This window comes from Mustela nivalis (assembly GCF_964662115.1).
Source record: "Mustela nivalis genome assembly, chromosome: X".
Classification (NCBI taxonomy): domain Eukaryota; kingdom Metazoa; phylum Chordata; class Mammalia; order Carnivora; family Mustelidae; genus Mustela; species Mustela nivalis.
Window position 1 is genome coordinate 91,655,399 of NC_139040.1, and position 27,942 is coordinate 91,683,340.

Consider the following 27,942-nt stretch of genomic DNA (forward strand, 5'->3'; position numbering starts at 1 on the left):
CAGGTCTGAACGACTGGGATGATGATGAGATCCTAGCATCGGTGCTGGCAGTATCCCAACAGGAATACCTAGACAGTATGAAGAAAAACAAAGTGCACAGAGATCCACCCCCAGACAAGAGTTGATGGAGACCCAGAGACTGGAGACCATCTCCCAACCCCCACCACTCCTGCCCTCCGGTGCCGCCCCACCTTCTTTGGCTTTCTTCCCTCTCGCCTTCTTCCCTTTTCCCCCTCCTTCTGCTCCTCCCCACTTCCCTCTGGCTGGCCCACCCCTGCGCCCCCTCTCATCGCTGCCACCACCACCATCACCCGTCTCTTCGCCAGCTGACGTGCCCTGTTGCCCCCTGCACAGCACCATCCCTGCATTCCACAGGGGACTTGGGCAAGGGTGCCGAAGGTAGGCGAGAGGCACACAGACAAACCAACTGGCAGCCAGGCAGCCCCTGAGGAGAGACATTCAGACAGAGGAAAGTATCCTTGCCCCCCATTCCTTCCAAGATCAGAAATACTTGTCACCCCACCTCCACAATGATACCAGGGAGGTGGGAGGAAGAAGTGGGAATTCCCCTTCCCAGTACCCCAAGAATGTCTGAGCCTTCAATGTTGAATTTTTTCTTTATTAAAATGTACTTTTATCTTATAAACTCAACCAATCCAAAATGACGTAGACAATAGCATTGGCTCTGTGAAGGCGGCATCTCTCTGGTTTGGGAGCAGGCAGGCCACGGGGCACAGAGGGGGCGCAAAGATGTGGTTGCCATCTCTAGCCTTCAGCTCTGTGGAGGTGGGCAGGGTCTAGAGTACAAGCTGGGGCAGGGGCAGGTGTCCCGTGGGCTTTGGACAATGAGACTCTGGCCTCGCAGCATTCCTACTGCTTCCACACCACTGCCACCGCCACCGGTCTCTGGAATCTTGGGGTGGGGGCACCTTTGAGGATCGAGGCTGCTGCCACCCAGGATTTGAGTGTGGGGAGTGGGAACAGCCTCAGCAGATGGGGCACCCGTGCTCTGCAGGTGTTGACAAGATCCACCATCTGTAACGTCCTTGGCACAATAAAACCAAATGTCAGTTTCCCCTGAGCGCCTCTGTTCTGTGTGGGGCTTGGGGTGGGTGGGCCTCCGGGCAGAGGCAGTGATGGCATAGGCCTTGGCTTGACCTCTGAGGGCTGCATGCTCTCCAGTAGGGTATGTCTGTGGGCCCGGTTTGTTCATATTTGATTCATTCTTACTAAACCAACTTCTGGACCTGTTCCCACCAAGAAAGCTCCATCTTACTTGCACACGTACCCTGCCCACCCTGTGTTCTGGGGTGTGGTGGGAGCAGAAAACTAGGAGCTTGAGGGCTGGAACTGAACTTGCAGCTTTTCTGCCTGCCCTCCTTCCCTATGTATGTTTGCTCTTTCCTTGTGCTCCTTGATGCGGAAATGCTTTGGAAAGGCACACAATGCTTCATATCAACATAAGTTCAGTGAAATCAACTGGAGGGGCCTCCCTGGTGTAACTAAGGGATGGTTAAACGCTTTCTTTTTCATGTTCCCAGTCCTCTGACACCCATGCCCCTGCCTTTCCTTGGGGTAAAGCCAAGGCAGAGAAGGATGGCTGACCCCCAGGTCTTGTCAAGAGTGTGTTTTGCTGTGCCTCACTAGCGGGGCCCCTGTGGAAGGATGCATGTCCAGCTCTGCCACCAAAGGCATGGCTGGCTGGGTGGCCATCTTGTGGGGTGCCTGTGGAATCCACATTGGTCAAGCATGCACATGTTGGAGAGTTGGTTGGGAGCCCACCCTGGTTTTTTTTTATAGTTTTGTGATCTTGGTCAAATCACAGGCTATTTCAGGGCTCCCACCATGTGTATGGTAGGAGTGATTAATGTCTACTACCTCACGCTCTCTCTGGTTGTAAGCATTGAGAGAGAATGCACATGGTCAGCATATAATAATGTCTGATGACATGGTGCCTGGCATGTTCTGAGAGCCCAGAGGTTAGCAAATAGTATTTATTTACCTCATTTTGAAGTTTTTACACCATTTACCCCCCTGCCTACCTCTTGCCACCCTGTCCAATTTCACGGGCTTCTGCCTGGAATTTGCCCTTCCCCATCCTGAGCCTCCAACCTTGTCCTTCAAGATAGGTAGAGTGTCACCTTCTGAGAAGCCCTGTGTGACCTCATCCATATTCTCACCTCTATCCACAGATACATCTTTACTCCTTCCCCCAATAACTCTGTGATTCACTTCCTGGGCAAGGGCTGTGATGCCTGACTTAATTTGTGTTATCTCTAATATCTGCACCCTTACTGGGACCTGGTAGGCTTACAGTAGCCCCCTAATAAATACTGGATGAATGAGGGAGAGTACATGTGTGTGTCTGCTTTTTGGGTGGGTGCGTGTGTCTTTGCATGCGTGCACGCGTTTGGTGAGTTCAAGTCTTCACATGCACCTTGCAATGTCTAGTGTGTTTGATGAGGGCTTGTTTCCAGGTGTGTCACATGGTGACTGAGGTGGGACTCTGACAGTTTATGTCTGTTTCTGAGACAAGTGCATGTCTGCGTGGTTCTGTGACAGCGCATCTGCAGTTTCTTTCTGATGGGGTGGATGTCCGTTTGTATTCCTGTGACAGATTCTGGGTAGCTATTTCTGGACAGTTTCAGTGACAACACTGCATGTTTGCTGGTGTGTGTCTATCCACGTCTGTTTTTGTGACGCTGTCTATGTGGCTCTGTCGCATAAGTATTTATGTCTGCCTTTGGAGCAGTACTTGTGTGTCCGGAGCATCTGTGTGTCTTCCTGTGAGACTCAAGGTCTCTCATTTCTGGGACAGTACAAGTCTTCCCCTGACGGTGTATGTCTGATGGTGCCAGTATCTTTGTGACAAGTTCTGGTGGTGTGTCTGACAAGACATTTCTGTGTCATTGTCACATGGCAGCGTCGGTCCATGTGAATCTCTGGAGTGCCTGTCTTTCCTTAAGTGTTTCACCAGGTGTCATTCCAGGACATAACTGGCAGCATGCCTGCCTAATGGTGGATGTCAGGCTCTGTGACAGTAGATGTCTGCATGTGTGTCTAGAACAAGTTTACATGAATGCGTCTGACTATCGGTTTTGTGTATATCACATGGAATTTCTGCATGTCTTGAATGCATCTCTTTCTCAGGCGTGAGGATAGACTCTTTTACCCAAATTTGTTTTTCCCAAATTTGTGACTGAGGGTATTTTACCACCTGTCTGAGTTCTTTCCGTCCCTGTCTCTACCATCATTCTGGCTCGCTAGCACCCCACCCCCACCCGAGCTCCACTTCCCTCTGCCATTCCAAATTCTAGATGTGCTGACTGGGCTTGCGGCCAGACCTAGCCAGGTCTGTCCAGGTTAAGGGCTCCAAAACACCCCACAGCCCTCCGCCTCAGGGCATGGGAATGCTGTCTTTGACCAGCACGTCTCCCGCGGTAGTCAGGGGGTTTACCCATCCCTGGAAGCTGGAAAGGTTCTTCCAGGATTCTTGGCTTCAGTTTTGGGGCAGAGGCCTCTAGCCGCCTTGAGGGCTCTGGTCCTGGGTGAGGAGCACTCTTTGGAGACAAGGTCCTGGGTAGCCACAGGCCCAGATTCTTAGAAGCCCGGCGTGGCATTATCTCCGCGCTAATCTGGAAGCAGTGGCTGCAAACCAACTTCCTAGGAAAGGAGGCGGTGCAGTTATTTTTTTAAGTTTATATCTATATATACACATACACACACATATATAAAAACAACCCTGAGCAACAACCAAAACAAATGCGGTTGCTGCAAAGGGATTCCCAGAACCGGTTTCCTCTTTGCGCGCGCCCCCCCACATTTGCATGCAGGCCCGGCCCCCGCGGAAGATCCGGGCATGCATTTGCATAAGGGGGTACTTGAAACGTTGAGGGTGGTATGCAAATTAGGGCTGGCTCCTATTGGCTGGGGTACAGCAGGTGCCGCGTCCGGATTGATCAAAGCCAAGTGGGCGGGGCTGTCGCCCGGGGCGACTCTCTCGGGAGGCGCGTGCCCCGGCTCAGTAGCGTTGGGGCTGGCGCGCGCGTCGAATCTTAACGTTGCGCTGTTTTGCGGGCGCTTTTGGGCCATCAGCTTCTTTGCCTTCCACCCTGGCGCCCCCAAGTCCTGGCTCCCCAGCCTCGCTACCCCGGGCATCCACGCCCTGCGGGCTCAGCGGGCTCAATCTGCGCAGCACCACCTCCATGTTGACTAAGCCTCTGCAAGGGCTCCCCGTGGCCCCCGTGACCCCCACGCCGCCGCCAGGTGAGCGAGGCTCCCCTACCGCGACTAGGCCGGGTGGGCTGAAGTGGTTGAGGGCGGTGCGGGGGAGGGGGAAAGGGTCGCGGCAGGGCTCAGCACGCAGCCAGCCTGACTTCCTCGCCTCCGCCTGCGTAGGAGGCAAGGATCGCGAAGCGTTCGAGGCCGAGTACCGACTCGGCCCCCTCCTTGGTAAGGGGGGCTTTGGTACCGTCTTCGCAGGACATCGCGTCACAGACCGACTCCAGGTATCAACCACGAGGGTCTTGGGTGGGTCAGGGGTGGTGTGCGTGCGTGCGTGCGTGCGTGCGTGTGTGCGTGTGTGGTGTGTGTGTGGCGGGTGGGAGTCCCGAGGCTGGGATGCTCATTGACCAGGGGATGAGCCGCCAATGTGTGCGTGGTAGGGTCATGAGGACCAGGATCCGCGTTGGTGGGGGTGCCCGAGCGCGCGCACGTGCGCGCGCTTGTTTGTGTGTGTGGCCATCCAGGTGGGTATGTGGGGGAGAGGGGGTTTCAGGGCAGGGATGCTGGAGGTCCAGGGAGTGAGACTGAGGACTGGGGGGTCATGAGGACTCTAGGCCCTGGGATCCAGGGGATGTGTATCTGTGTGGGAAGGTAGAGATACCCAGAGCTGAGATTTGAGGGATTTCGAGGGCAGATGTCCAGTGTGGAGTCCTTAGGACGAGGAACCCAGTACAAAATTGGAGGGTCTTGGAGCTGGATGGTAAGATTGAGGGCTTGGGGTATTAGAAAATTAAGAGCCCAGGATCTGGAGTGAGGGGTCCTGAAGCTTGAGAAGAGAGAACCCAGGGCCAAGGATCATGGGAGAGATAAACTCGGTTCTGGGGACTTGGAGAGCAGGGGAGAAGCTCCAGCTCATTTTGGGTTGTGGTGTAGCGAGGTTGGTACCCGAAAGACTAGACTGAGGGTCAAGATTGGGGGGGTCAAAGGGTCATCTGGTGGCCCCCTCACCTCAGCCCCCCTCTCCAGGTGGCCATCAAAGTGATCCCCCGGAATCGCGTGCTGGGCTGGTCCCCCTTGGTGAGTATCTCTGGAGTCACTGACCTGGCGACGCCATCTCTGAAGATGGGACTCAGCAACCCCTTGCCTTTCTAGGGCTTGTATGATTCCCTGGGCCCTGTAACGGTGAAGAGAATACTCCTACCAGCCTGTGTTTACTCCCCTCTGGTGACATCCACACCTCCATATAGTTCTGATTCGCCCCAGCTCGCTTTGGGTCCTGGATTCTCCCCCCTCCAACCTTCCTTTCTCCTCCCTCCAAACACAGGCTCAGGGGCTGCCCGCAGGGCATGCTGGTGGGGAAAGAGGGGCATAGGTCACTGGTTGCCATGGTGACCGTGGCTGCTTCTCTTGGGCCGTTAGAACGCTAACGGACAACAGGGCGGGTCTGGGCAAGTTGTAAAGGTGGGAGCGCCCCCTGGTGGACTCTGGGGGAGACTGCGCCTGCGCAGGTTGTGGGACCCAGAGGGAGAAGGTGCGCCTGCGCGGTAGCAAAAGTTTCCACACCGTGAGAAAACCTGTCTGCGGCTGTGCTAGTCAGCGTACTGGCCGGGAGAGGGCCCCACCTCAGGCAGGAAAGCTGATTCTGGCTGTCCATATGCCCTCACCGGGCTTCTGGCATAGGGCGGCTTTTGTGGCCTAGCACTTATGCCTTTTATTGAGCACTGACTGTGTGTCTCAGGTTTTGCTTCATCATCAAAGTTTACTGTGTTCCCAGTCCCACTAAGTACTTGCGTTCAACACAGCTCTAGATGTTCAGTGACAGTGACAAAACATCACATGATAGTATTATTGAGTTCTTACTTTGTTCCTTTGCAATTAATCACTTTTACCTACTTAACAAATGTATATTGAGGACCTACTATATGCCAGGCACAATTTTAGGCATTTGACAAAATATTACATTTACTGAGAGCTTATTTTTTGCAGGGTTCTTTTCTACTAATTGCTTTTACCTATTTAATAAATATGTATTAAACCCTACCCTGTTCCTTACCGGGCACTGTTATATATAGTCAGTGAACAAAACAGACAAACCATTATACAATAATAGTATTTTTGTGAGCTAACTCTGTGCCAGACTGTGCTATAAAGTGCTTTCAACTATTTAACAAACATCTATTGAGCACCCACTGTATGTAAGGCACTGTTCTAATCTCTTCTCAGATGCCAGTGAACAAAAGATAAACTATTATATAATAGTGTTCATCAGTTGCTTCAGCAGAAAGCCTTTTTTATTTTTTATTTTTTTAAAAGATTTTATTAATTTATTTGACAGTCAGAGATCACAAGTAGGCAGAGAGGCAGGCAGAGAGAGAGGAGAGAGGAGGAAGCAGGCTCCTTGCTGAGCAGAGAACCCGATGTGGGGCTCGATTCCAGGACCCTGGGATCATGACCTGAGCTGAAGGCAGAGGCTTTAACCCACTGAGCCACCCAGGTGTCCAGAAAGCCTTTTCTAAAAAATATATTTTATTTGTTCATTTCAGAGAGAGCATGCATGCATGTGCACACCAGAGTGGGGAGAGGGGCAAAGGGAGAGGGAGAGAGCATTTCAAGCCGACTCCCACTGGGCTGAGCATGGAGTCCGATGTGGGACTTGATCCCATGATCCATGAGATCACGACCTGAGCTGAGCTGAACCGACTGAGCCACCCAGGTGCCCCAAGAAGGGCTTTTTTTAAAAAATGACTTTCGGGGCGCCTGGGTGGCTCAGTGGGTTAAGCTGCTGCCTTCGGCTCAGGTCATGATCTCAGGGTCCTGGGATCGAGTCCCGCATCGGGCTCTCTGCTCAGCGGGGAGCCTGCTTCCCTCTCTCTCTCTCTCTCTCTCTCTCTCTGCCTGCTTCTCCGTCTACTTGTGATTTCTCTCTGTCAAATAAATAAATAAAATCTTTTTAAAAAATGACTTTCATTTACTGAAATATTTACTCAGTTCCTATAATGTGCCAGATGTGCATGGGATTTTGGCTCAAATGACCTTTCTAGTGGCTGTGTTTTAGCCCTTAACACAGGGAAACTGAGGCTCAGGGAGGGAAGTGGGCTGCTGAAGGACACACAGTCTGGAGGCTGAGGGGGTATGATTTAAGTTCAGGCAAGAAGTCAGCCTCAGAGCTACTGGCTTGACGTCTGTTGTTCTCTTTTCTCTCCCCTTCCCCCCACAGTCAGACTCAGCCACATGCCCACTGGAAGTGGCATTGCTATGGAAGGTGGGTGCAGGCGGTGGGCACCCTGGAGTGATCCGCCTGCTTGACTGGTTTGAGACACCAGAAGGCTTCATGCTTGTCCTCGAACGGCCGTTGCCTGCCCAGGATCTCTTTGACTACATCACAGAGCAGGGCCCATTAGGTGAGGGCCGAAGCCGCTGCCTGTTTGCCCAGGTAGTGGCAGCTGTTCGCCACTGCCACGCCCGTGGAGTTGTCCATCGTGACATCAAGGATGAGAACATCCTGATGGATCTCCGCCGGGGCTGTGCCAAACTCATTGATTTTGGCTCTGGTGCCCTGCTTCACGATGAACCTTATACTGATTTTGATGGTAAGTCTTCACTAAATCTTAATGGGGGTGTTAATCTTTTATCTTTATGGTCCCTTGATTTTTGACCTCTAGTGCTGGGGTACCCCATGCTCCTTGATCTATATCGCACCTTTATAACGTTCTTGAGTTTTAATATTGGGGGTTCTCAAGCCTTGTCCTCTCCTAAAGTCCATCTTCTGACAGTGCCCAGACCTGGTGAGGGATTGTTATTATACTTGAGTGTTCCTTTTCTGTCTGGTAAAGGGATCCTACTGTTACTTTTAAAGGCTTTTATTCTGTTGAGGCCACTCTGCTGTTAACTTAATTGTTCTTTTTCTGATGATGATTCTCTGCTGTTATATTTAAAGAACTCTTTCAGCTAGGGGACCCTGCTCCCATAGTGTGTTCTCTTAATTCTAGTGAGGGGACCATACTTTCGGGGGGGGCATTATCGGGGAGTCGTCTAATCTCTGGCTTGTTTGCAGGGACAAGGGTGTATAGCCCCCCAGAGTGGATCTCTCGTCACCAGTACCATGCACTCCCAGCCACTGTCTGGTCACTGGGTATCCTCCTCTATGACATGGTGTGTGGGGACATTCCCTTCGAGAGGGACCAGGAGATTCTGGAGGCTGAGCTCCACTTCCCTGCCCATGTGTCCCCAGGTGAGGCCTTCACCAGTCCTAGCTCAGTGGATTCCATCCTTCCCAGGGCCTAGTGTCCCCAACTGACACTAATCTGTGTGCTTCTGATCCACAGACTGCTGTGCCCTAATCCGCCGGTGCCTGGCCCCCAAGCCTTCTGCCCGACCCTCACTGGAGGAGATATTGCTGGACCCCTGGATGCAGACACCAGCTGAGGATGCACCCCTCAATGCCCCCAAGGGGGGGCCCACCCCTTTGGCCTGGTCCCTGCTGCCCTAGTCCTAGCCAAGCCCCCGCTAGTTGGAATAGCCGTCCCATGGCATGCCACAGGGATAGATGGACATCTGTTGACCTGGTTATACAGGTCATTAAAAATCCAGTGTTGTTAGGGTCAGAGATTGGGGATCAGGGGTCAGGAGACATAAACCAAGTCTGCCCTCTCCCCATCCCAATTCTGCTAAGGAGCCTTCCTCCCAGAACTTATGGTCTCTTATTCTGGAGGGCGGGGGAACTTCCTTATTTCTCATTTTGCTAAGGGTGTTTATTTGGTTGAGGTTCCTTCCATTCTGAGCCCCAGGACTCTTATTCTGATGAGTTGTAACCCCTACACTGGCACCTCCTGCTGCCACCACACACACTTAGTTCAAATGCTCTCACTTGGGCAAGGGTGCTTTCCTTCCAATGCCCCAGCAGCTCTTATTTTAGCAAAAGGACCCTTTTCCCTAGCCCAGGGTCCTATATTCAGTCAAGCTGCTTGCCTACCTCAGCCCAGGGTTGCTGATTCTGGGGGAGGTAATGCCCTATTGTTATCCCAGGACTTTTTTTAATTATTTTTATTATTACTACTATTTTATTTTTTAATTTTTAATTTTTAATTTTTTTTGGTGAGGGGACCCTACTCTGTTATCCCAAGTGCTCTTATTCTGGTGAGGAGAACCCTACTTCCATGATTTGGGAAATGGGAGATGGACACCACCAGAGTCTGCTAGGATGGGGTGGATGGTTTTTTGGGGGATGGGGTGGGGGAAGTCAAGTCTAGTTGTTTGTTCTCCTGGGCCACCCCCTCTATCTTTTTTGGATTCTTGCTGCCTCCTTTCTGAGCCAGGATTGTCCAGTTGCTGAAATGTAAATACTTATGTATTGGTGGGAGGGGAGCTCCAACTATGTCCTCCTCTTCCTTCTCCCCTTGCCTGGATTATTTAAAAAAGCCATGTGTGGAAACCCACTATTTAATAAATGTTACAGAATCAAGTGACTGGCCATTTGTAGATGAAGCAAGGAAGCTCACTATTTGATAAATGTTCTAGACTCAGAAGCGACTGGCTATTTGTAGATACAGTGAGGCAATTATGAAGCATGTACTGTATACTGAGTCAAGAGGGAGGTGGGCTGGATTGCTCCTCTGCTCTTGGGAGGGCTTCACCCTGTGGTACTGTCCTAAGGCTGTTTTATGGGTTGGTCTAAGCAGGACCACAAAGAAAAACGTGATTTCCCACATTCCAGCTCTTAGGTAGTTTCAGGATGTGCAGAAGGGCTCCGCTGGATTTACTGTAGACCCTGAAGATGTTTGGGATATGTCCCCAGTCAAAGAGGGCTTGCTCGGCCAGAGAAAACTGCCTCCCCCCAATGCTGGGGGAGGAAATAAAGCCCTTCTCCCGTGGGAGAAAAGGCCTTTCAGGTCACCCGTGAGGGAGGGGCCAGGCACTGACAAACTTTCCCAGCCCTTCCATGTTTCCTGATAACATCCGGGGTGTAAGTACCCGTTTTGCCCCTACCTTTTTTCACCTCTCCCTTGCTCTCTTATTCACCCTTCCTCTCATTCTTCACCTCGACGTCCCCACCCTAACCTTAGCTGTACCCTCTCTTGCTCCGCTTTCAAAAGCTAACCTGAAAGCCTCACCTGGTGGCTTACCTGTCCCCTTCGCATTCCTTTTCTTCCTCAAGGGCTCACTTATCCTCCCTACTCTCAGTCTCCCCTCTCCAACACCTCTCTTGTGTGGCCTCAACTGCTCTGCTCTGTTTGCCCGCCTGACCCTCACCTGTCCCGCTCCGTCGGTCTAAATTTCCTCCCAGCCGCCTGCGTACTCTCCAGGAGGTGGGCTAAAGAGGAACTTCAGTCCAACCGGGAAGGTACCCAGGAGTTTTGGTGCGGAAGGGGCGGGGTCATCTGTAGAAGCTGCCAATGAAGAGCTGAGATACAAGAGGCTCAGCCGAGCCAATGAGACAAGGACACACGATGGGCGGGTGATCTAGAAAGCGAGATCAATGAAGTCGAGGGCGGGTCTAGTAACGGGAATGAGCCAATGAGGCTCCGTAGAGACAGCTAGAGGCTGAGTCGGCCTTGTATTGGGTCTGCCCATCCCGAGGCCGCGGTCTTAGGTTCACTGTCCCGGAGCGGACGAGAAAAACCACAGCTCTGGCCAGCCCCTCACTCGCTCCGCCCCTACCCCGGAGGCCCGGAAGCGGAAGTGACGGATACGGAAGTGCCCTGCTGTTGCCGAGGGGACGGGCCAGGCAGATGCCAACATGGCAGCGGTTGGGTCTGGCGGTTCTACCGCGGCTGCTGGGCCAGGGGCGGTCTCCGCGGAGGCGTTGGAGCCTGGAACCGCGAGTGCGGGTGAGACAGGCCGTGGCCGAGCAGGCGGTGGCCAGGCGAGGGTCGGGATGGCTGGGGGGTCAGGAAGGTTCCTCACTCAAGCGAGAGGGAGCATCCCGTATGGACCCACCTATGTATGTGTGGTGGGGGGTGGAGGAGGAAGGACGGAACAGTCCACTGTGAGTGTGTTGGAAGGCGGGGAAGAGACCATTCTGAGGGTAATTGGGGGGTCCCTTCCGCATATGGAGAGTGGAGATCTTTCTGAGTCTGGGGGGGTTATTGCCTTTGGGGGAGGCTAAGACCACTGAGACCATTTTGAGTTTGTGTGTGGGGGTCCGTCCTTAGAGAAGGGAGAGAGCATTCTGAGAGTGGGAAAGTTCTTCCTTATAGAATAAAGAGGCTGTTCTGTGGGTGGTGGTTTCTTCCTTATAAAGGGATAGGGGTTATTGTGAATTAGGGTGGGGCGGGTCCTTCCATACCCGACTTAGAGGGTCCGTTTTGAAGATTGGGATGTCCGTTATAAGGAGATAAGATGTTCTGGTGGGTCCCTTCCTAATGCTGGTAGAGTTCATTGTATATTGGAGTGAGAGGGTTCTTTCTTACATGGCAGAGAAAAGACATTCTGAGGGTGTGGGGCCCTTCTTTATAGCGGGGAGAGTTCATTGTGAGTGTGAGTAGAACAAGGAATGATTCCTTGGCTGGAGGTAGGGAAGGTGCAGTGGTTGGAGGATGACTGGGCCATGTGGAGTATAGGGAAATACCTCCTTGTGTCCTCGAGGGAATCACACCATTCTTGGTACAGTAACCATTTATTATATGGGGTCCAGTTCTAGGGGCTGTGGAGGAATTATTTCTTAAGTTTTTGAAACCATTCTGTGTCAGAGGGACTCTGGTGGTCATAGAAGGTAGGAGTTGGAAAGACCATTCTCAGTGTGAGGGGATGGAATAATATCTTAGATGGGAGGAAGACCGTTCTTTTGGGGGTGGACATGCCTTATATAGTGGTCTCATTCCCTTTATTGACCCCTCATTAAATAGAAGCATCATTTCATATAAATCTGTGGTTTGCTCACCCACATAATGGAATCCTTGTAGCTCGTTCAGAGATCAGAACAACATAGGGATCTGCTGAGGTATTTCACACAAATTCTTTACCCCAGCGATAGGTAGACAGTTAGCACTCAATAAATATTGAGAATGTGTTTGGTAGTCCGTCTTGGGGTGGAGTTGCTTCTCACACAGAGGAGGGAGGGAGGGGGCCCAGTGTGTTCAGCACCTGCTCCAGCCATTTCCTGATACCTCAGCAAGGATTCCAGGTATAGGCTGGATGGGGCGAGGCCCACTTCCTCCTTTGTGGCTCTTCCTGCCTGTTGAGGCAGCAGAAGTAGATGGAAGTCAGACCCTCCTTGGGTCAGGATAGGGAGGCAGAGAGAGGAAGTGGCAGTGGCTAGGAGGATCCTGGTTGAGAAAGGAGTGAGGGGGAAGGTGGTGGTGTGGCTGTGTCCTAGCAGCTTCTGACCCCTTCTTCCCCCTTGCTCATTGAATTTCCCACAGCTCACCGGCGCCTCAAATACATATCCCTAGCTGTGCTGGTGGTCCAGAATGCCTCCCTCATCCTCAGCATCCGCTACGCCCGCACACTGCCTGGGGACCGCTTCTTTGCCACCACTGCTGTGGTCATGGCCGAAGTGCTCAAAGGTCTCACCTGCCTGCTGCTGCTCTTCGCACAGAAGAGGGGTATGAGCCAGCAAGGGGGACGGTGGTGCTGCACTGGGGTCAGTGGTGGGACTTTGTGTGTGTGTGTGTGTGTGTGTGTGTGTACACCCATGCCCACATGGAGGGTTTGCTGGGGTAATATCACTATATCCCTGTATCTGAAACTGCCTGGGGAGTGTGTAAGTGCAGCTAATCTGCCTTGTCTCTCCATCCCTACTTTTATACCCCTGATGCCCGGGAAGTTGGTCTGTGTGGATGTAGGAGTGAAACGGTCTGTGCCCATAAGGTAGCAGGCGACCCTTACAGGGTGATTCACTTATTTCCCTTTAACTTTGCATTATGGATCATTTTAAACATATACAAACTTGGAGAGAATAATAAAATGAAATGTCCATGTACCCATCACCCAGAGTCATCAGTTGTCCACTCATGGCCCCTCTGCCATTAAACAGCATCAGTGATTACCCACTCGCTGTCCATCTCCCTGTCTGCCTACCTACCCACTCCCTGCCTTACCTTACTGCAGTGTGTCCCACACGAAGTATGTAGTATTTTGAAGTACATTCCCACCCCTACCTTACTGTCTTGAATAAATATTTTGGCGCATTAAAAATAACTGCAGTATCTAAAAATCATACATCAAAAAATGAACCATAAAAGAATCAAATACCCAGTCAAGTGTTCACACACTTACAATGGCTTCTCAAATACCATAACAATTTTTAAGAATTTGTCTCAGTCAGGTTTATATAAGGTCAGTGTCTTGCACTTGGTTGGTGTCTTCTAGGTCTGTTAACCTCAGGGTTCTCCAGCTCTATGATGGACAGTTAATTTCTTGAAGAGAGCAGGTGGTTTGTCTTAGAGACTTTGGACAGCCTGCAGTTTGCCTCCGGCCTCCTAGTGGTATTTAACATATTCCTCTACTTTTTCTGTACTTCCTAGAAATTGGATTTCTTTTTTTTTTTTAAAGATTTTATTTATTCAACAGAGAGAAATCACAAGTAGGAGAGGTAGTCAGAGAGGCAGGCAGAGAGAGAGGAAGGGAAGCAGGCCCCCTGCTGAGCAGAGAGCCCGATGCGGGACTCGATCCCAGGATCCTGAGATCATGACCTGAGCCGAAGGCAGCAGCTTAACCCACTGGGCCACCCAGGCACCCCTAGAAATTGGATTTCTATACCAATTTAAACATCTCCCTAAAAGCCTGCTTTAAAACGTTGTCAGTTGTTTCTCTACAAAGGCCGTGCCAGGGCGCCTGGGGGTGCTCAGTCAGTTAAGCGTCCAACTCTTGATTTCAGCTCAGGTCATGATTGCAGGGTCTTGAGATTGAGCCCCACATTGGGCTCTGCACTTAGCAATGGGGAATCTGCTTGAGATTTTCTCCCTTTCCCTCTGCCTCTCCCCCCGCTCACTCATGGGCACGCACGCCCTAATAAGTAAATAAATCTTTACAAAAATAATTAAAGGCCTTGCCTGTGTAAAGGATACAGATGTCTGTTCCAGCTCTGCTGTCAGTATTTACGATGAAGAAAGCATTCTTGCCTGCTCACTAGCTCCAGGGCCCTGTGAGGCAGCAGTTTGGGAACCCATCTGTTCTGTCCTTTCTTTCCTTTTTTTTTTTTTTTTAAAGTGGACGTGTAGCTGACATACACAGTTAACCATTGAACAACACAGGTTTGAGCTGTGCAGGCGAATTTAGACGCAGGTTTTTGTCTAATAAATACAGTACGGAAAATGTATTTTCCTTATGATTTTCTTTTCTTTGCCTTACTTTAATGTAAGAATACCATGTATGATACATATAACATACAAAATGTTCTATGTTCTCCATAAGGCTTCCAGCCAGCAGTAGACTATTAGGAGTTAAGCTTGGGGGTTGGAGGTATCAACAATTTATGTGGATTTTTAACTGTCTGGGGGGGTTGATGCCCCAGCTCCTGTGCTGGTCACTGGTTAACTGTAATGTTTTCTTAGTTTCAGATGTACAACATACTGATTCAACAATTCTCTACATTACACAGTGCTCGCCATGATAAGTGCACGAACCATCTGTCACCAGACTGAGTTATTACCTTATTATTGGCTATATTCCCTGTGCTGTACTTTTCATCCCTGTGACTTATTTATTTTCATAACTGGAACTTTGTACCTCGTAACCCCCTTCACCTATTTCACCCATTTCCCGCTCCCCTGCCTGCCCCCAGCAACTGCCAGTTCTCTAGGAGTGTGTGATTCTGCATCTGTTTTTGTGGTCGTTTTGTTTTGTTTTGTTAGATTCTATGAGGTGGTGAAATCATTTGTCTTTCTTGGTCTGACTTCCTTCACTTAGCATCATGCCCTCAAGGTCCATCATCTGCTCCCCTCCCCCACCTTCTGTTCTGTTCTCAGTTGATTCCGAGACACTTCCAAGTGCTCATGCGGCAGCCCCTGCTCCGACTGCGTCCTGCGCTCAGGGGGGCTGATACTTGGGATGGGGAGAAGCAAAGAGCTACAGATTTAAAACCACAGGCCTCCGCCTCAGATCTACAATTTCAGCCCCTCGCCCCATGTTGTTGTTGTTGTTTTTTCTCTTGAATCAGTTTTGTGGTAAAACCTGGCCTGACCCCACATGGGGCTGTTTGTGTATCTGTGTTTTTAATTTTTCTCATTTGGTGTGAATGTTTACACAAGTCGCCACAGAAATATGAACATGTGTGATTATGGTGTGCAGCCTCCTGTATGTGAGGGCTGTGTTACATGTTACGTGCCAGATTGCCCATGCTACTTGTCTGACGCCTGGAAAATGTCCCAACACCCAAACCCCTGGGCCCCAAGAGTTGGGGTTAAGGGGTTTGAGATGGGTAATTACTCCTGGGATGAAGGCCAGGCAGGGCCACGAGCCAGTGTAAGTTCCCTGTGATAGCCCCGTGCACTGGCTTTCCCCTGCGATAGCCTGGTGCAGTAGGTGGGGTTTTCAGAGGAGCAACATGCAGCTGAGCCTGAAAAGGTAAACTGTAGAGCTTTGCAGAGGCCTGACTCTCCAGGAGGGTCCTCTCTCTCGTGCATCGGTGGGAGCAGGCCCCAGCCAGCCTTGGCTGCTTCTTAGTCCCATTGCCATTGTTGCCTGTGGCCCAGGTGGCCCAGTCCTTGGGTGTCGGGTGGGCAGAGCAGGAGATGGCTCCTACCCTCAGGCAGCTGTCAGGCCAGTAAGGAGCTAGGATAAGGGTCATAGTTGAGTCTCCAACTTCCCCTCTGGTTGGCAGTCTGCCTTCCCACTCCTAAGGCTTCTCCTTCACAAGCTAGTTCCTACTGACAATTTCACTGGCTAGACAGGTATTGAGTGCTTCCCTGAGTGGGCCTCCTGTCTGGGGAGCTAGGCTGTACACTGAGTGAGGACAGCCTGCGAGCCTCAGCTGTGCACAGTCCAGGATGGTGGTTTTGTATCCTATGAAACTGCTGGCCATGAGGGCCTGCTGGAGGGTGGGGGGTGCTGCGCTGTGGGGAAACTGAGAGCACAGACCTCATTCGAGCCCTCAGGAAGTCAGAGTATGGTAGGGAGACACAGAGCCCAGCCCGTCCTGGCCTGCAGAGGATCTGCAGTGCTCAGGAGGGCTGTCCTCCCCCTCCCCGTGCACCCCAGGTAACGTGAAGCACCTCGCGCTCTTCCTCCACGAGGCTGTCCTGGTGCGGTATGTGGACACACTCAAGCTTGCGGTGCCCTCTCTCATCTACACCTTGCAGAATAACCTCCAGTATGTTGCCATCTCCAACCTGCCAGCTGCCACTTTCCAGGTGAGCTGCATGCCCATTGTGGCCTCGGAGGAGCCAGCTGGGGTCGGGGAGTTAGGAGACAAGGGGAGGGCTGCAGAGATCTGGGACTATGTCGCCTTGGCTCTCCCTCAGTCTCAGTTCTTCATCTGTGAGAACTGGGAATGGGGATGGGAATGCCTCCTCACCAGGTTGCTGGGACGGCTAAAAGAAATAATATCTGGGAAGAGCCCTTGGTTGGCAGTAGGTGGGCTTTCGGCTGTTTCCAAGGAGGCCTTGGAAAATGGTTGAAGAGCCTGGATTCTGGGGCCCAAATCCCACCTCAGGTACTACTTCCCACCTGTGTGATCTTGGGCAAGTCACTGACATCTCTGTGCCCTAGTTTTCTCATCTTCCCATCAGACATTACAGTAGCGCCCACCTCATCTGGGAGAGCACTGAACGAATAGATTCATATGCAGTGCCTAGAGGCACAGTAGCACACAGCAGGCACTGTGTCAATGTTTGCCGATGTTATCATTGTGGCTGATTGGCTTGCATCAGCACCTAGTTATCAGCCCTCGCCCCCCCCACCCTCATCAAAGAGCCTGTCACTTGTTCACTCACCTGCCGCTTGAGCTGGTTCGCAAACAACAGCTGTACTCTACAGATGGTGATGTCGGGGCCGAGACAGGGCAAGTGCCTTGTTCCTCATCACACAGCCAGAAAATGGGGTTGGGGTGCAGACTTGGGTATGGCCCTGGACTTCCTTGTGGAGCTGTGGACTTTCCGGGAAGCATGGCTCAGGGCTGTTTAGCGCCCTGCCAGTCAGCTCCCAAGGACTGGGTGTCTTCCTGTTCACCTGCCCTGCCCTATCCCTGCACTGGGCGCATTGTGGGATGGGGGTGGGGCAGGGAACAGCCCTTAGCACCTCCTGCATGCATGCTACACACAGGTGACGTACCAGCTGAAGATCCTGACCACGGCGCTGTTCTCCGTGCTCATGCTGAACCGCAGCCTTTCGCGGCTGCAGTGGGCTTCCCTGCTGCTCCTCTTCACTGGTGTTGCCATTGTCCAGGCACAACAAGCTGGTGGTGGGGGCCCTCGGCCACTGGACCAGAACCCTGGGGCAGGCCTGGTGGCCGTCGTGGCCTCTTGTCTGTCCTCGGGCTTCGCGGGCGTCTACTTCGAGAAGATCCTCAAGGGCAGCTCGGGCTCTGTGTGGCTGCGCAACTTGCAGCTGGGCCTCTTCGGCACAGCGCTAGGCCTGGTGGGGCTCTGGTGGGCCGAGGGCACTGCTGTGGCCCGCCGCGGCTTCTTCTTTGGCTACACGCCGGCCGTGTGGGGTGTGGTGCTCAACCAGGCCTTTGGCGGGCTGCTGGTGGCTGTTGTCGTCAAGTACGCCGACAACATCCTCAAGGGCTTTGCCACCTCCCTATCCATTGTGCTGTCCACGGTTGCCTCCATCCGCCTCTTCGGCTTCCACGTGGACCCGCTGTTTGCCCTGGGTGCTGGGCTGGTCATCGGTGCTGTCTACCTCTACAGTCTGCCCCGAGGTGCAGCCAAAGCCACAGCCTCCACCTCCGCCTCCGGGCCCTGCACGCACCAGCAGCCTCCGGGGCAGCCGCCACCACCCAAGCTGTCTTCCCACCGCGGAGACCTCAGCACGGAGCCCTTTCTGCCGAAGTCAGTGCTGGTGAAGTGAGGGCTGGTGGCGGTGGGGGGTGACAGGGAGGGGGACTGGGTGGAGGGTGTTGGGCATCTGCAGGGACCTGAGCTGCCACTGGGTCTGGCTCCTCTGGGACTGGAAGAGTGTTTTCTCCCAGGTCATGGAGACTTCTGGAGGGGCATGGGATGGGGTGGGGCGTCACACAAACCCTTCCTCGCAGACTGGGCCCCCCTCCACTGGAGGAGGCTTTGAGAGCTGCCTCCTCTGCCCCAGCCAACCCCTTTCAGGGACTGGGTTGGCAGTGTTGTCATTCAAGGCCTTTCTTTGCCTGCCTGCCCTCAGCTGGAGGTGTCCTGTCCCATGCCTGGGAGAGCCCCTCCTAGCAGCCCCTCCACCTCTGTAAGGACAAATCGGACAAAAATGTTACAGCTCTTTTAGTGATGGATGCCTACCTGTGGGGTTCAGCTTCCTGTAGCTTGAGGCCTTCTTGCCTCCCTCACAGCCGCAGTGGATCATGTTAGCAGTTCAGTTCTTTTTTGTACGTGGCCTTGGGGCAGCTTCCCTGACGGGAGACCCTTCAAAATGGGCCTCTTGTGGGCACCCCGGAGAGAGGAAGGGGCCGGAGCTGACAGGTGTTGCATTAGCCCATTCCTGGGGAGGGTACAGTGCAGTAGGGGCCGTTTGTCTTTTTAATGGTCTGGAAACTTGTGGTGTAATCAGATAATTAATGATCCAGGGTGCGGGGAAGGGGAAAAGGTCCTTGGAGTGGCTGAATCTCACTGAAATCTAAGACACTGTCAGATGCCAGATGCAGGGTTCTTTTCCAAGACATCCTAAAAGGGAAGCTAAAGCTGCCGACCACACCTCTGATAATGCACTGGCTCTATGAGGCACCCTTGCTCTGTGACAGGGTGAGGGGGTCTTAAAATCCCTGAAATGTGGAACCTGCCCCCTGCACTCCCTTAAGCTTATTAACCCCTTAACTGTCTCCCAGGATGTGCGTGCGTGCGCATGCGTGTGTGTGTGCGCACACGCACGCGTGCACACACACACATAGGGGAGATGCCTGGGCTATCTTTGCTCTATGTAAATAGGGTCTTTGGATCTTTATTTTTGATTAATTTGTTCTGATTTTTTTGGCTTGTTTTCTAAGAAACTGTAATGAACAAATGTCAGGAGACCCAATGCCAAATAAAGATGTTGTATTTATTTAGTCCACGTGTAGCTTTCTGACCCAGGGGACTCACTCTGTCTGCATAGGCTCTGTTACTAACCCCCGGACTACCAGCTCCACCACTCACCCTTGCTTGCTCAGGGCACTCGCCTGCCAGCCCACACCAGCTGTCTGTGTTTCTCTCTCCCTCCCCATTCCCACCACAGGTTGCTCACCAAGGTGAAGGGTTCGTAGCCGCTGGGATGGAAGACGCTGGCCTGGCCTCCTTCTCCCCTCTTGCCCTGGCCCAGCCAGGACCAAACTCTGATCAGTATTAGGGGTGGGGGGAGGTAGACACTGAACCCCAACCTGGTCCCCCCATCCCCCACCCCGCGCAGGGGGAGGGACACAACTGAACTCTGGTAATGAGGGCATGGACAGGATCCACCTCGGCCTCCAAGCCCCCCCGTCGCCCTCATATCCTTGCCACTCCCGCACTATCTTAGGTGAGTTTTTGCAAATAAAATGTGTTTCACATCTTGCCGGCCTTGGGTTGGGAAGCCTCAAGAGCACATGGGAAGGAAACACTCAGGCCTCATGGGCACGATCCATCGAAAACCTTTTATTAAAAACCCTGGAGGACAGTGGGGTGGCATTGTGGGGAGGTTCAGTCTTGTTGCTTGGTTCGGGAGGCCTCGGCGTTGGCCCGGAGCACAGCCCCCGGGGATGGGTAGGGGCGCTGCTGGAAGAGGGGCCCCGCCGCTGTCGTGTCTGCACCCGTCTTGGCCTCATTCCGCTTGGGGAGTCCTGTTGACCATGTGCCCCTGGTAGGGAGGGGGTTAGGAAACAGGGGTCAGGAGTTGGGAATATGGGATGTAGTAGGCACTCCCCACCCCCAACTCCAACAACTGACAAATCGGGGAAAGAGACAGGGAAAAGGGAATGGTCATCAGTGCAAGGGACTCCTGAGGGAAAGAGAAGGGCTTGTGAGGGCTTTTCCTTTACCGGGGTGCATCCGAGTACGAGCTGGGGTCCATGGGGTCTAACTCTTCATCCTTCCGGCTTGCCGCTGAGGAAACAGGTAGCAGAGTGAGGTTTTCAGTAGAGACACAAGGAGCCCCTGATCACCAACCTCCCCCATCCCAGGGAAAAATGGGGTGCATGGCTGCTGTGGCCCACAGCACCCCATCCCAGGCACCAGGCTCAGGCACTCAAATGAGCAAAGGGAGGGCCTCTCTTCCATGACTCGTCCGTGGTGCCTCATCTGCCTCGGGCCCGGCCCTGCTGTTGAGCTTACCCTTCTTGCTCTTGGGGTAGGGTGCCAGTTCCTCCCTGCGATGATGGCGCCGTTCTTTGCTCTCTTCCCGCTCTGATTTGTCATACCCACGATCCCGATCCCGATCCCTGTCCCGCTCTCTCTCTCTGTCCACTTTGTCATAACCACGTTCCCGTTCTCTGTCCGACTTCTCGTGGCCCCGGTCTGACTTCTCGTGGCCCCGGTCCGACTTCTCGTGGCCCCGGTCTGACTTCTCATGGCCCCGATCCACCTTTTCCTCAGCATCTGGGAACACAAAAGCCTTGAAGTGATCTTTCTCCTCCAATCTCTGGCCCCAGCAGCCTCTGCCTTCAGTAAATGCCCCCCCCCTCTTGCCTGGGGTTTGGTCTGCCTGTCTCACCTGCCCCTCCCCAGTCCACTGTCATTTACCTGACCCCTCCCTGAGAGCTGCAGGACCATGGAGGCACCCTTAGGTCCCCCAACTCACCTGCATTACTTGCCCTGAGCTTCTTGGCGGATTTGGTAACGACGGAGTTGGGGTCATGTGGGGAGAGCCAGGACACGAGGTCTGTGTCCACATTCCAGTAGTAAGGGAGCCCGCTGTGGGGCAGTGGGAGGGAAGCAGGGGAACGAGAGAGGGAGGGGGAGAGAGGAGGGGAGAAGGAAGGAAGGAGGGAGTGGAGGAGTGTCAGCACAGGGGTCTTATAGCCTCAACTCCTACCCATCTCTTGTAACTGCCCCACGTCAGGACCCCAGAAGGAGGACCCCCAGACCTCTGTGTTTCCCATTTACCACAAGGCCAGGGACAGCACAGGAAAGGTGAAGTCAGATGTCACTTCCCCCACCCACCCCCACCCCAGTTCCCCAGGCTCACCAGGAAGGGTCAAACACCTTGTACCAGCTCGGTGGCAGGCCCTCCAACCGGGTGGCCTCATAGTCTACAGGGTCATCATCATAGTCCTCAGCAATGATCTCTTCCTCTGGCTCTGGCAGAATAGCGGGGTGGAGGAAAGCAATAAGGACTAGAGGAATTCTCATCTTAGAGCCAGAGCCTGGAAAGACCCTCAAATTCACATGGACCGTGTGTGTGTGCGCGCATGCACGCGTGCGCACCAGGTCTCCCCTTCTGTGGCAAATATCACATTCCAAATCCAAGTGTCTGAAGATCAGGGGATTTGCCAAAAAATGTACCTAAATCTCTTCTGTTTCTGGGTTCAGGTAAAATCTGGGATTTGATGCTGTCACCCACACCTATCTGATTTCAGAATTTAGACAAGGATTCATCATACAAACGTATCCTCCAGTTCCTGAGTTCAGGAAGCATGGGACACCATGCTATCCAAATCTATTTGGATAAAATGAGTTTGAACAGTAACGGATTATTCTGAAAATATGTCCAAATATGTTCAGCTCCCAAAGCCTGGCAAATATCGGGTTTCTGATCTTGTATATTGAGCAGCAAGTCTGTTGGCAGAGGATATATCCAAACACTGCTCTGGGTCCATTCAGTTCCTAGGCTTGACATAGCAGGCCTACAGCAGCTGTCAGTTACTACTGGCAAAATAAAAGAGGTGAATGTTGTTAGCTTGGTACTTGACCCTCAGTAGGCCTAGCACAGATTTCAGCTGTGGCTGGAACTAACAATGAAATGTACATGTCAGCAGCAGCATACTGCCTTGCACACAATAGACCCAAAGTAGATGTGAGCTATAATCACCAGTATCGTTAGTAAGATGTATATTCCATCAGCACAGGGCCTCGTACTCAACAGGCTTACAATAATGGTCAGTGATTATTATCGGTATTATTAACCGCAAGATCTATGCGTGGCACAGTTGCTTGTAAAAGATGGCCTTTACCAGTAAGGTGAAAATAAGATGTACTTCCCAGTGCTTAGCACACTGTACCCAAAACAGATGCCAAAAAAAACCCCTCAAAAACAAAAAAACACCACACCAGATGCCAGCTTTTACTATTACTGACAATGAGGTGGAAATCAGCACAAGCAGCCCAGGAGGCATAAATGATAGATCCTATCATTATTTTCTACTGTTAGCCATAATGCATATGCCAAGCACTTGGGCCCAAAATACATGTCAGCTACGGATACGGTGAACAATACCCCTCGCTCCACTATAGGTCTAAAATAAGGTAATCATTAGGGTAAAGAACAAAGTATCTGCATCCTGCTACGGTCTACTAGGATACTTTGTAATACCTTCCACGGATTGCTTGTTGGATTGCACGAGGCACACAACAGAACCCCAAAAAGGCCTTCTGCTGTCAATATTAAGCACTAAACAGGCATTCCCCACCCCCACCCCCGCCCGCGCTAGGAATGAAGCCATATTGTTAACAATGCCCGCCCCCCAACTGATTGGTGCGCAATAGGGTATATGCTAGGTATGAAGTGGCAGATATGAACAACAAAGTGCCTGTCAAGCCTGCCACATGGTAGGCCCATCTGCTTTTAGCTCGCTTACCGGGCTCCAGATGTTTGAGGATGCCTCTCTTGGCCAAGCGGGTCTGCAGCGCAACAGGCAGCGGCATAGTGTACAGCAGACAGACCTAGGGACGGACGGATGGAAAGACACACGCGCGCGCGCGCACACACACACACACACACACACACACAAACCACCAGCTCAAATGAGGATTCAAATCCCGATCCTAAAATCAAGCGCCTCCTCCCAGCGTATACTCCGTCTGGACCCCCACCTACCTACCTGCACGAATAGCTGGCCGGACGGAACCGACGCACTAAGAGGTGGGAAGATAGGTGCACTGCACCCAAACTCCCACCGACCCCCGCCTCGAGGCTGAGTGTTCCAGGACCCAGTTCCCCTCCCAGGCCCAGGCTCCACCCACCGCCTAAGGGGCCAAGCTCAGTTCCACCCCGCTGCGTCCCAGGAATGGGCTCACCCAACGTCCCCCACAGACTCCTGGGTGGGAGGAACCAAAGCTCCGGGACGGGGGAGCAGAGAGCAGCACCTCCTCCTATTGCAAAAGATGCACCCACGCCAACATTACCAATACAATCCCGTGAGTACTGGAAGGTTGTCAGATGGGCCGGCTTTCTCTTGTAGCTGCTAGGATCACCAGAACCACGTGAATGCCTTCTCTGAAAGCACAGAATGAGGACCGCCCTCCCCAAAGCTAGAAAGAACTGGGCGACAGTCAGGCTGCAGTACGGATGACGCAACCCGGGTAGCCAATGAGAGCGCGGCCCTGGCCTAAGGAGCGCGAAGCGACCCAATCGCTGGGCTAGAATAGGTGGAGGGCTCAGGCGCCTGTGCGCGATTGCCGTGGGGGCGTGGCCCGCCGGGGTTTAGTCAGGACTGCGCGGCCGGACGCCGGCGCCATGGAGGAATACGCGCGGGAGCCTTGGTACGGCGGTGGGCACAGGCCCCGGGACTGTTGCTGCGGCGCCACGGTCAGCTGTGGGTGGCGGGCGGGAGAGGCGCCGGCCACACCGCGCCACGTCCTAGACTCGGGACATTCTTAGACATTTGTGGTCTCCTTCCGCTTCCCTCCGCTTCGTTCCTCCCACTCGGGCGCCGTTAAGAGGGGCCGCCGCCATGTGCCTGGAGAAGGTGCGGTGCAGGACCAACCACTCCCAAGTTTCCCCTGACTTCGTTTGTCTCCCCAGTCTTTCTTAACGGAAAGAGCCATGCTGGTCGAATCCATTCCAGCCCGGGGGTGGTGACGGTTGTCGAGCGGAAATCCCCAGAGTTACCTTGCGTGGCTTTATCCTGGTCGCTTCAGCCAGTGGGGGCGGGGCCCGGGTGAGCCTATGGTGAACGAGCTGGGTCCTTCCCCCCCTCCCCGTACCGTGTGCTCTTGGTTTTTCCCAGTTGGGGCGGGTTAAAAAGGCGGGAAGAGGGCGGGATTTGGTCGGACGTGTTCACAGTTGGAGACGGGGGTCTGACCCCGCGCTGCTTTAATAACGGTATTAGCAAATGAACACTTTCACATCGCTGATCCAAACGTGCCAACCCCGCCTGTGTCAGTTCATTTACTGTTCGGTAGTAGGGAAGCAGTTGGCTGATTCTTCGGTTGGCCACGAGGGGAGGGGCGGATAGGGCCAAGACTAATGTTTTTCCCCTTGAGTACCATTTGCCGAAATGAGGGGGAAAATAATATTATCTGAAGTGCTGCTTCCCATTCGAGTGACTTGGCTTCTCCCAGTGGGAAGGAGTCCATGCAATATGGCAGGGGGAAGAGGGGCTCACTTAATCCCACCTTCCTCTTCTGGCCTGCAGCCCATGGCGAATCGTGGACGATTGCGGTGGAGCCTTCACTATGGGTGTTATCGGCGGTGGAGTCTTCCAGGCCATCAAGGGCTTCCGCAATGCCCCTGTCGTGAGTCGTGGGCTTCCCTGGGTGGAGCGGGGGGGGGGGGGGGGGAACCTGCCCTGCCCACCCCACCCAGGATACTGCGCGGGGTGCCATGACTTACTCATTCTGGTTCCTGTTAGCTTATTATGTGCCAGGCCTGGCTCCAGGATCTGTGGTTTGGGGAGAAATGGCAAACATGGCCCTGTGTCCCTCGCCCCCAGCACCCAACTGGGTTTTCTCTGTGAAAATGCTGTGCTTTCAAAACGATCCTCATCAAATCCTAAATGTATGTGCAAGGCCAGAGAGACTTTCCCCAGAGGCAGATTACCTGGATACAGTTAAGTGCCAGGAGTTTAACTGGCAGAAGGACAGCCTTAAAGTTAAGAAAATGCTTTTAATGTAACCTAATCAATGTTCTTTTCTCTTTCTCTCTCTCTCTCTCTCTCTCTGCCCACCCTCTTCCAAGATCTTATCAAACGTCATGGCTTTAAATGCCATCCATTTGCCAAGGTCTCTGAAATTTATCTATCTACTCCCGTCCTTCCCCTCAACTCCTGGAACTCTTTCCTGGATCTTTGCCCAGATTTCCTGTTCTCATCTTCAAGGTCTCAGCACAAACACCCCCTCCTTTAGAGTCCTTTCCTGACCTTTCAGCCGTTATCATTTCTCTTGATCCCATTTCCTCTAGGGTCTGTATTGCTTTGTGAAGCTATCTTGTTGGTCTGTACCTCTGCCAGGCATTTGTCTCTCCCGTTGTAATGTGAGCTTGGAGAGGGTAGGGGCTAGGTCTGTCTCATTATCCCTCCATTACAGCATGGTGCCTGGCACTTAGGTGCTAGGGATCATTGAATGAATGAGAACCTCTTAACCCACAGCTGAGAACGCCCATGTTAGGGTGCTCATCAGCCTCCAAGTTCCTGATCCCTGCTCTGTGTCTCTACTCCTGATACCCCTGATCCATCACGTTCCCTCCCTTAAAAGCTACAAACCCTGCGTGCCAGGGGCCTAATCCCTGTTCTGACTCCCCGCCTCCTCACTTTTCCCAGGGAATTCGGCACCGAATGAGAGGCAGTGTCAACGCTGTGAGGATCCGAGCCCCCCAGATTGGAGGTAAGAGGCATGGAGAGTCCTAGGAGATGGGATGCAGAGTTGGCAGTGGTCATTCCTGTGGTTCTAGACTGAAGATTGGGGGTCCACATTTCCAGCCCCAATTTTGCCTGTGACTTCAGGACAGTGATGTTTCCCCATAATTGAATACAGAGGGGCAGGAGTATGGATTCCAAGAGTTTAAATCCAGACCCCAGATCTTCCCTGATGGCATGACTTTGGGTTCGTGGCTTCACCTCTCTGAACCTCATCGGTAATATGGGGATGGTGACAGCAGTAACCACTTAAGTTGTTTTGTAAGATAGATCATGTACATTTATGTCATTTACAGAGGACTTGCTAAGTGCTGGCTGCTTAGCTAAGTCCTTTAACCATGTTAATGAATTTAAGACTTCAGAAGTCAAATTAACATATCAGTACCTAGAACAGGTCCTGGCGCACAGCAGGGCCTCAATAAACACTTCAACTATCACAGCGTTAACCAGCTTTCATAGCCTCTTTTGGGCTCCCCAGTTTGGAGTGATGCTTAGAAAGATCAGAGTTGCTCTGTGAAAAGCCACACAGAAGAGAAATATGTTTGTAAACACTTGTCAAACCCCTACAAAGGTGAGGGGAATGCCGGTGGCGATCAGAGATCTCTTAACAAAGGGGCGCACAGGGAGTATCCCCTAGGAGTTTACTCTCTGCCTTTGTGTCTGGGTTTTTCTCCCCATCCCTTACCAGAACCGTCAGGCCTTGGAAGCCCCCAGACCCAGCGCTGTGGATTGTGGGGCATTCTGATTCAGCCTCTGTCTCCCTACAGGTAGCTTTGCGGTGTGGGGGGGCCTGTTCTCCACCATCGACTGTGGCCTGGTGCGCCTGCGGGGCAAAGAAGACCCCTGGAACTCCATCACCAGCGGAGCACTGACCGGGGCTGTGCTGGCAGCCCGCAGTGAGTGCCATAGCCCCCGGCCCCCCGGCCCCTTCCGCCTTGTTCTGCCTGCCCTCACCTCTCTCTCCCTGTCTCTTCCCTCTCCCAGGTGGCCCACTGGCCATGGTGGGCTCGGCCATGATGGGGGGCATCCTCTTGGCCCTCATAGAAGGTGTTGGTATCCTCCTTACTCGCTACACAGCTCAGCAGTTTCGCAACGGTGAGTACCCAGCAGACACTGGTCAGGGAGAGGTGCGAAATGCATCGCCTCTCACCCTTAACTGATTCTTTCCTCTGCAGCACCCCCGTTCCTGGAGGACCCCAGCCAGCTGCCCCCTAAGGAGGGTACCCCAGCCCCAGGCTATCCCAGCTATCAGCAGTACCACTGAGGAAGTGACCGCCTGTCACCACCACCATGGGAGCTCCTCCTCCGTTCCCTCCCCGATGATCTACCTCGAAGGGAGGGCTGGCTCCCAGTAGGCCCTGGGACCCTCCAGAGAGGGCCTCTACTGTGCTCCCTTATCCCAGGGTGGGGGGTGGGGCACCCCAGCTGCCCTGAAGGATGGGTCCCCTTCTCTATCAGGGCACCCCAACCCCGAATTCACATGTAACAAGTTCTCACCCCAGCCCCCTTTTCCTGGCGCCCTGATGAGTATTTAAAGCCTGTTTTGAAATGCCTGTGTTTGTACTCCTTGAGCCGCGCGAAGGGGCAGGGCCCTCTTCGGGGACGCAGAAGCCCTAGGTATTGTAGTCTGCAGAGAGTAAGTGTTTGGGGGATGAATGAGCAGGAGGAGGAATGAATCGAGAAATGAACAGGTGCATGAATAAGGGGGTATGGGGACCAAGTGATGAATCATAGACAGACGGGAACAGGCTTGGGAAAGAAATGAGTGAACAGAAGAATTACTGGGGTGGGGAAGGGTGTAGTTTGCACCTTGCACCCCAACCCCTCCCTCCCATGCCCCCATTGCCAAGGCTGGGAAATCTGACTGCAGTGAAGTCTGGCTTTCTGAATCTCAG

At 53.0% G+C, this 27,942-nt stretch overlaps 5 protein-coding genes across 18 annotated transcripts in view; 4 read left to right on the plus strand and 1 right to left on the minus strand.

Annotated features, from left to right (window-relative positions):
- The window catches only part of OTUD5 (OTU deubiquitinase 5), a 28,424-nt gene extending 27,349 nt beyond the window's left edge, over positions 1 to 1,075 (plus strand). For 2 of the 4 annotated variants that reach the window (XM_082717981.1, XM_082717983.1), the window contains exon 9: positions 1 to 1,075. In XM_082717981.1, the coding sequence (XP_082574107.1) occupies positions 1 to 125 (125 nt within the window). In that variant the 3' untranslated portion in view covers positions 126 to 1,075. The other 2 variants (XM_082717982.1, XM_082717984.1) reach the window with 1 other exon arrangement.
- A 2,871-nt stretch (positions 1,076 to 3,946) lies between these two features.
- PIM2 (Pim-2 proto-oncogene, serine/threonine kinase) lies at positions 3,947 to 9,685 on the plus strand. The gene is made up of 6 exons (XM_082718005.1): positions 3,947 to 4,266; positions 4,399 to 4,508; positions 5,251 to 5,301; positions 7,442 to 7,814; positions 8,279 to 8,455; positions 8,550 to 9,685. Exons 1-6 carry the CDS (start codon positions 4,206 to 4,208, stop codon positions 8,711 to 8,713), a joined length of 936 nt encoding a protein of 311 aa, XP_082574131.1. The 5' UTR covers positions 3,947 to 4,205; the 3' UTR covers positions 8,714 to 9,685.
- A 987-nt stretch (positions 9,686 to 10,672) lies between these two features.
- SLC35A2 (solute carrier family 35 member A2) lies at positions 10,673 to 19,833 on the plus strand. Of its 5 annotated transcripts, none has more exons than XM_082717999.1 (5): positions 10,673 to 11,051; positions 12,585 to 12,767; positions 16,363 to 16,514; positions 17,425 to 18,155; positions 19,519 to 19,833. In XM_082717999.1, the coding sequence occupies exons 1-5, from the start codon at positions 10,961 to 10,963 to the stop codon at positions 19,544 to 19,546; spliced, it is 1,185 nt and encodes a 394-aa protein (XP_082574125.1). In that variant the 5' UTR covers positions 10,673 to 10,960; the 3' UTR covers positions 19,547 to 19,833. The 5 variants fall into 5 exon arrangements, with proteins under 5 accessions (XP_082574125.1, XP_082574129.1, XP_082574128.1 ...); XM_082718003.1 differs by lacking the exon at positions 19,519 to 19,833 and adding an exon at positions 19,292 to 19,475; XM_082718002.1 differs by having other exon boundaries at positions 10,756 to 11,051; positions 18,015 to 18,155.
- A 60-nt stretch (positions 19,834 to 19,893) lies between these two features.
- PQBP1 (polyglutamine binding protein 1) lies at positions 19,894 to 23,751 on the minus strand. Of its 3 annotated transcripts, none has more exons than XM_082718010.1 (7): positions 23,587 to 23,751; positions 23,051 to 23,135; positions 21,442 to 21,553; positions 21,055 to 21,167; positions 20,589 to 20,852; positions 20,297 to 20,360; positions 19,894 to 20,115 (listed from the first exon to the last, which is right to left on the minus strand). In XM_082718010.1, exons 2-7 carry the CDS (start codon positions 23,115 to 23,117, stop codon positions 19,959 to 19,961), a joined length of 777 nt encoding a protein of 258 aa, XP_082574136.1. In that variant the 5' UTR covers positions 23,118 to 23,135; positions 23,587 to 23,751; the 3' UTR covers positions 19,894 to 19,958. The 3 variants fall into 3 exon arrangements, with proteins under 3 accessions (XP_082574136.1, XP_082574135.1, XP_082574134.1); XM_082718009.1 differs by having other exon boundaries at positions 23,598 to 23,739; XM_082718008.1 differs by lacking the exon at positions 23,587 to 23,751 and adding an exon at positions 23,294 to 23,478.
- A 97-nt stretch (positions 23,752 to 23,848) lies between these two features.
- Positions 23,849 to 27,600, plus strand: TIMM17B (translocase of inner mitochondrial membrane 17B). 5 transcript variants are annotated; one of them, XM_082718011.1, is made up of 7 exons: positions 24,022 to 24,160; positions 24,830 to 24,929; positions 25,372 to 25,415; positions 25,952 to 26,015; positions 26,815 to 26,943; positions 27,032 to 27,142; positions 27,223 to 27,600. In XM_082718011.1, exons 1-7 carry the CDS (start codon positions 24,146 to 24,148, stop codon positions 27,309 to 27,311), a joined length of 552 nt encoding a protein of 183 aa, XP_082574137.1. In that variant the 5' UTR covers positions 24,022 to 24,145; the 3' UTR covers positions 27,312 to 27,600. The 5 variants fall into 5 exon arrangements, with proteins under 5 accessions (XP_082574139.1, XP_082574137.1, XP_082574140.1 ...); XM_082718012.1 differs by lacking the exon at positions 24,022 to 24,160 and adding an exon at positions 24,216 to 24,352; XM_082718013.1 differs by lacking the exons at positions 24,022 to 24,160; positions 25,372 to 25,415 and adding an exon at positions 23,849 to 23,954.
- The last annotated feature ends 342 nt before the right edge of the window (positions 27,601 to 27,942 follow it).

What these genes read in the sequence shown, in the direction of transcription:
- PIM2 (XM_082718005.1), top strand. Translation starts at nt 4,206, where the DNA reads ATGTTGACTAAGCCTCTGCAAGGGCTCCCCGTGGCCCCCGTGACCCCC. An exon ending in GCGTCACAGACCGACTCCAG is followed by an intron (nt 4,509 to 5,250) that starts GTATCAACCACG and finishes CCCCCTCTCCAG; the next exon opens with GTGGCCATCAAAGTGATCCC. An exon ending in ACCTTATACTGATTTTGATG is followed by an intron (nt 7,815 to 8,278) that starts GTAAGTCTTCAC and finishes GCTTGTTTGCAG; the next exon opens with GGACAAGGGTGTATAGCCCC.
- TIMM17B (XM_082718011.1), top strand. An exon ending in GCTTCCGCAATGCCCCTGTC is followed by an intron (nt 24,930 to 25,371) that starts GTGAGTCGTGGG and finishes CCCTCTTCCAAG; the next exon opens with ATCTTATCAAACGTCATGGC. An exon ending in CCGAGCCCCCCAGATTGGAG is followed by an intron (nt 26,016 to 26,814) that starts GTAAGAGGCATG and finishes GTCTCCCTACAG; the next exon opens with GTAGCTTTGCGGTGTGGGGG.
- SLC35A2 (XM_082718003.1), top strand. Translation starts at nt 10,961, where the DNA reads ATGGCAGCGGTTGGGTCTGGCGGTTCTACCGCGGCTGCTGGGCCAGGG. An exon ending in GCTCTTCGCACAGAAGAGGG is followed by an intron (nt 12,768 to 16,362) that starts GTATGAGCCAGC and finishes CGTGCACCCCAG; the next exon opens with GTAACGTGAAGCACCTCGCG. An exon ending in ACGGAGCCCTTTCTGCCGAA is followed by an intron (nt 18,156 to 19,291) that starts GTCAGTGCTGGT and finishes TTGTTTTCTAAG; the next exon opens with AAACTGTAATGAACAAATGT.
- PQBP1 (XM_082718010.1), bottom strand. Translation starts at nt 23,117, where the DNA reads ATGCCGCTGCCTGTTGCGCTGCAGACCCGCTTGGCCAAGAGAGGCATC. An exon ending in CTACCCCAAGAGCAAGAAGG is followed by an intron (nt 20,361 to 20,588) that starts GTAAGCTCAACA and finishes CTGTTTCCTCAG; the next exon opens with CGGCAAGCCGGAAGGATGAA. An exon ending in TCGTACTCGGATGCACCCCG is followed by an intron (nt 20,116 to 20,296) that starts GTAAAGGAAAAG and finishes CCTCCCTACCAG; the next exon opens with GGGCACATGGTCAACAGGAC.